The sequence below is a fragment of the Gregarina niphandrodes genome (genome assembly GCF_000223845.1).
Source record: "Gregarina niphandrodes unplaced genomic scaffold scaffold00048, whole genome shotgun sequence".
In the NCBI taxonomy this organism is placed as follows: domain Eukaryota; phylum Apicomplexa; class Conoidasida; order Eugregarinorida; family Gregarinidae; genus Gregarina; species Gregarina niphandrodes.
Genome location: NW_011646047.1, coordinates 4,410 through 10,028, shown reverse-complemented (window position 1 = coordinate 10,028; position 5,619 = coordinate 4,410). Strand labels below are relative to the sequence as shown.

Sequence of the window (5,619 nt, the reverse complement as noted above, 5' to 3'; positions counted from 1 at the left end):
CGGCATCCGCCGCGAACTGGGAAGCCCCCGAAAGGTCTTCGTCCGGACGCCCGTCCGGATGCCCTTCCGGACCGGCTGCCGTCAAGGATTCCCTGTGGGAAGCGGAGTCCGGCTCATGCACTGAAATGCGCTCCAGCACCTGCTCTTGACCACCAGCACGGTCGTGACCAGTATGGTGGTGGTCCCGAGGATTGTGGAAGTCGTCTGGGCTTAGCAGCTCGGGAGTTGACGCTATACCCGGCGTCGACGGTGCCAGATGGCTACAACGTCTGCTCGCAGCGCCGAGTCGCGAGCTGGAACGTCGAGCGACTCCTCTGAAGGACTCAAACGTATCCTGGAAGTAGTTGCGCGTTTCGTCAATTTGGGCGCCAAAGGCTCTAGTTAAGTCCTTTAGTTTCACCAATAACGCGTCAGTATCGAATTCAGTCGTGATTTGAAATACGCAGCGGTCATGAAAGACCAGAGCCGTGATTGGCGGAATACAAAATACAATGCAGTGCTGTCGAATCTCGATGGAGGGAGTTTTGATTCCTTCGCTAACGCCTTGGCCAAACACTTGCTTTATATCCCTGTATGTAAGCTGTCCAACAAAATCGTTAAAACCATTTCGCAAGTAACAGTGGTATCTAACTGCCTTTATAATATCCGACGGCGTCACTTCGACATACTGATGGTCTCCAAATGCAACTTCCATCAACACATAGCGCTCCAGCTTGCCGTACCGCCATGAAGGCAAGGCATTCTCTGCGGTCTGCGCACTAAATTTTTCCTCAGGTCTACAAACTGAAACTTACGAACTATTCTCAAAAAACTCGCCTCCATTCCACTCATAAGCGCAGTTCGGCTGTTTGCTCTTTTGGGTGAGATCTCTCGCGAGATCTTTCGCGAGATCTCCGGCGTCTTCAGCATTCTTCTGCATCCCGAACTGGCGAAGAAAACCCTTTGCTGCGCTTTCGCGCACGCGTGTGCATCCGATTTTTTTTTTTGGCGCAAGCGTGATAATGGCGGATGAGACAGATATCCTGGCGATAGGATCACCGCCAGCCACCTCTCCATCATCCCAAACCATTACGTTGTGGGCAGAGAATATCCATTACAAGGTGGTGGATAAGACCATCATCGACAATGTCACCGTTCGGTGTCGATCAGGCGATTTGACGGTGATGCTGGGGCCTAGTGGTTCGGGTAAGACGACCCTGCTGAATGTGTTGGCGGGTCGTTTGAGGACTTTTGATGAAGGTTCAGCGGGTATAAATAACAAGGTGATTACTGATAGTATATCGAAATACCTAATTAACTATGTTATGGCAACCGATAGGCTTAACGAGTTTTTGACTGTGTACGAGACTTTACTTCAAACGGCCCAGCTGAAGCTGCCGCACAAGTCTTATGAAGAGTGTCAAGTAGTGGTGGAGAAATTATTGGTTGAGTTACGTTTGGTCGAGTGTCGAGATACATTAATTGGGGGCGTCTGGCGTAAGGGTATTAGCAAGGGACAGATGAAGCGTGTATGTATCGCCCAAGAACTAATTGGTGACCCGCTTGCCTTGATATTGGACGAGCCTACTACAGGTTTGGACAGTTCATTAAGTTATGAGCTCATCCAAATTTTGAGCAATGTCGCTAAAGAAAGGGACATCATTGTGTTATGTACCTTGCATCAGCCGAATCAGAGGATGTTCGATGTCTTTGATCAGTTGATTATAATGGCTGAAGGTCGGGTTCTATACCAGGGTCCGGCAAAGGCAGCCTTTGGATATTTTGTGAGTCAAGGTGCAATAACTGATCCAGATGCGCAGTTTGACAGTGTTCCAGACATACTGCTGGAGGTGGCCTGCAACATTCAGCGAGACGATGGTGGTAATAATGACGAAGAAGGTATGCGTCATGGGTGTCATGCGTCCTGTCGTTCGCTCAAGTGGCAAGTGAAGACATGGACGAGAAGATATCACCACGCTGGTGCGACGCAGAATGAGAGATATGAAGAGTTGCCGGGAATGGACAAGATCCAGACTATTACAGATGCGCAGTCTTGGACAGCTCAGTACAGAATCGTTTTCATGAAATATTTGAAGACGAACTGCAGGAACCCACTAACAATTATGATCATTCTTTTAACCAACATTGTACAGGCCATTCTACTCGGATGCTTATTCTTCCAGATGGAAAGTGATGTCAAGACGGTAACAACTCGCCCATTCAATGAATGGTCAATTTTCCAAACCCCCATGCTCTATTACCTTGATAATGGCCTTACAAATGATACTGCCCACAAAGTCGACCCACTCCGGGATATGATGGTCGGTGGCATTGATGGTCAGGGCACGAGCATGGTCTTTGATATTATGGCCAATCCGGATATGGTGCAATGGCTCTTTGATTTTATCAAGTGTTTCCGAAGCAACATCCCTTACGATACGTCCGGCTACCCCCGGTGGAACTTCGTCGACCCGGATGACTCTACCACCACCAGTACCCCCATAATCAGCACCACCAGCAGCAGCAGCAGCAGCAGCAAGGTGGGATTTCTGGACATAGGACTGGACCAGTGCTGGAACTGGGAGAATGCTTATGAGGACACAACGTTCGGTGGGTGGTCACTGGAGCAGGGGGTTACAGCGGGAACTGCCATTTTGCAAATCATTGACTCGGTTATGGCTAATGACGCGGCGAAGGACTGGCCGGACTTCCAAGCGGACCGGGAGAACCTCCTTCCTTTCTGGTACTCCGTCCAGACAAAAATGGCACCATATGGCAACACTGGTCTCTGCTGCGCCGGAGACCCCTTCGGCTTCGCTGCCATGGGGGGGGTGGTGTGCTCGAACGTTCTGGGCGACTACCCGCAGCCCACTTTCCCAGGACATATGTACTGGCCGGAGAACGCGGGTCAGAAGGTAATCCAGTTCTTGCAACAGAAACCCGTGCTTGACACAGTTGCTATGGTGGTTAGTCGTGTTCACTCCGACGTGGAAGCCCTGGCTGCCAAACGTAGGCTGCAACAAGACAATTACGGAGGGAAGTTTGGCGGAGACAAGTACCACGAGTTTGGCGGAGAGAGGTACCACGAGTTTGGCGGAGACAAGTACCACGAGTTTGGCGGAGACAAGTACCACGAGTTTGGCGGAGACAAGTACCACGAGTTTGGCGAAGCGAGTTTGCGTGAGACAGGCAGCCGAATTGGTGACGCGATGAAGGCGGTGGCGCGGTCTGCTCCCAAACGAGCATTGGGGAGTGGTTTGGGTGGAATGGTTACGGACTTAGTGGACTTGATCATCGGCAATCCCGGCTCCCCATTATACCAAGTAATGGTTGCGTTTGCGGGTATTATCGATAGGTTATCGGCTAAGAATTGTGGAACGGTTTATTGTGAGTACTTGAGAGAGTTATGGTCTACAGGTGAGAAGACATTAAACGATTTGAGTTCGACCATTTTGACGGTGTTGAATTTGTGTGGTACGATCTTCTTCTTGTGTGCGAACCTTGGATTTAGTTCCTACGATGTCTTGCTGCAATTCCCCAAGGATCGTGCGATCTTCAACCGAGAGCGCGCGAACGGTATGTATCGTACGAGTTCGTTCCTGATGGGAAAGATGGCTGCAGAGATGCCCTTCCACATACTGCCCGGCATCACATGGTCGGTTATCTACTTTTTTATGGTTGGTCTTGACTCCTCAGGCTGGCGAGTACCTCAGTATATCGGAGTTGCCGCACTCATCTCTTTTACTGCCTACTCCATGGGCTACTGTGTCAGCTCGGTCGTTCTGCGACTCGAAACCAGTATCGTCTTCTCGCCACTCGTACTCGTCGTTATGCTTGTTCTAGCAGGATTCTTCATGCGAGACTCAGAGTTCCCAGCATGGGTCAACTGGGCCAAGTACCTTAGCATATATCGCTGGGCATACTTCGCTGTCACGCTCATCAACTTCCCTCCACACGGCACCTTCGGAGCCATACCCAACTCTCTAGCACTCATCCTCGCAGGCGTCACCGACACCGTCCTCTACCACTCCTGTCTCTACATGCTCTGCATCTCGCTCGTCTGCCGCATCGCCTGCTACTTCGGCCTCAAGTACCTACATACCACGCAGGGAATAGAAGCCTAACTCAAAAGCATGCGCAAACAAATGCGTACAGCCTGTAATACATTTTTTGAAGCATATCACTGGGCGGAATGGGGTCCGTCGGGCAGTTCGTGGGAGTCGATTATCTGGCTCGTCGGAACAGGGGAGATGACGTGGGGGTCAACACACGCAGGTTAATGGAATCCCGCACCGCTCGCTCGGAGCGCAATCCTGGCCCATATCCGACCCATGCATGCATGTGGTCACTGCACGCCCGTCCAACCGCAACGCAAATGAGCGACCCGTGTTCGAATATGAATTGACAAAAAATCCACCAGACCAAATTGTCAAGAGTAATGTTCCGTCTTCCACATGATTGTGTTATCTACCACGGATTGATGCAAGTAGCGCTGCGGGAAGAATTACGGAACAACTGGTGGACGAAAAGCCACACACCTTTAGGACTGCGCACAACTGAAGCATGACTGATGGAATGCTTTTTATTCTCTGCTTGGACACTATTATTGGATATGGTCGAGCGCGCAACTTTGGGGCAATTTAACCTTCACGGCTGCTTGTGGTAAGTCCAGTTTATTTGGGGCAAGCTTGGGCCGCTGGGGATAAATTTTGCCACAAAATTTATGGCGTCAGCAGTGGCGAACTGGGCGGATTTGGAGAATGACGACAATGAGCTGGACGAGGTAGTAACTCGGGACGCTGCGGGTAACCGGGTGGTGAGCGCGTATTATCGAGAAAGCGATGGTCGGCAAATGAAGTGTGAGAGAACCTATGCAGTGGAGGAGGTAATAAGTTATGTGCCGCAGAAGGTGGAAGAGAGACAGGCGAGTTGGAAGAAGTTTGGTTTGGAGGCGCTTAACTTTAATTTAGCGTCTGATAAGAAGTACCAGACCATTTCTTTTGAACAAGAGGAGAAGTTGGACCCGCCTAAAAGGCGTGGTCTCCTGGTGGAGAACGACGCCACTCAGGGTATCGCCGATGTCAAGCCTATCGAACCGCCGAAGAAACTTATGCTGGAGGTTCAAAAGATGCTCGACGCCGTCTCCAGTGCCAGTCCGCATGAGGCACTTGCCGCCATTCAGGCTTCTGAACGCAAGAAGGATGAACGTCTTACGGAACGTTTACCCGGCGATACAGCGCCTCATCGAAACCATACAGAACAAGACGACCGAACTGTCCGAGTCACCAACTTACCAGACTACGTCGACGAAGTACAAATCTACCAACTCTTCAACCGAGTCGGCGATGTCTCTCGCCACTTCCTTGTCCGCAACAAAGAAACCAACCAGTCACGAGGCTTCGCCTTCATCTCATATAAAACAAAAGAGGACGCCAAATGCGCCATCGATAAACTCCATGGTAAAGGGTTCTGCGGTGCCGTGCTCAACGTCGAATGGGCACGACGCAAAATTGAAACCTAACGCAACCTTTTTAACCAACAAACATGAGTCTCATATATATACCAAACATCGTTAGGGGGGGGCGTGATGAGCGCATTAGGGGGGGTGTGATGAGCGCATTAGGGGGGGCGTGATGAGCG

The 5,619-nt window shown here is 50.7% G+C and overlaps 2 protein-coding genes across 2 annotated transcripts; both read left to right on the top strand.

Annotated features, from left to right (window-relative positions):
• Positions 1 to 1,001: 1,001 nt before the first annotated feature.
• Positions 1,002 to 4,103, top strand: GNI_158590 (putative ABC transporter; the record flags this gene model as incomplete). Its single annotated transcript, XM_011136298.1, has 1 exon — positions 1,002 to 4,103. One exon carries the CDS (start codon positions 1,002 to 1,004, stop codon positions 4,101 to 4,103), a length of 3,102 nt encoding a protein of 1,033 aa, XP_011134600.1.
• A 599-nt stretch (positions 4,104 to 4,702) lies between these two features.
• On the top strand, positions 4,703 to 5,500 carry GNI_158580 (eukaryotic translation initiation factor 3 subunit G; the record flags this gene model as incomplete). Its single annotated transcript, XM_011136297.1, has 1 exon — positions 4,703 to 5,500. One exon carries the CDS (start codon positions 4,703 to 4,705, stop codon positions 5,498 to 5,500), a length of 798 nt encoding a protein of 265 aa, XP_011134599.1.
• Positions 5,501 to 5,619: the final 119 nt, after the last annotated feature.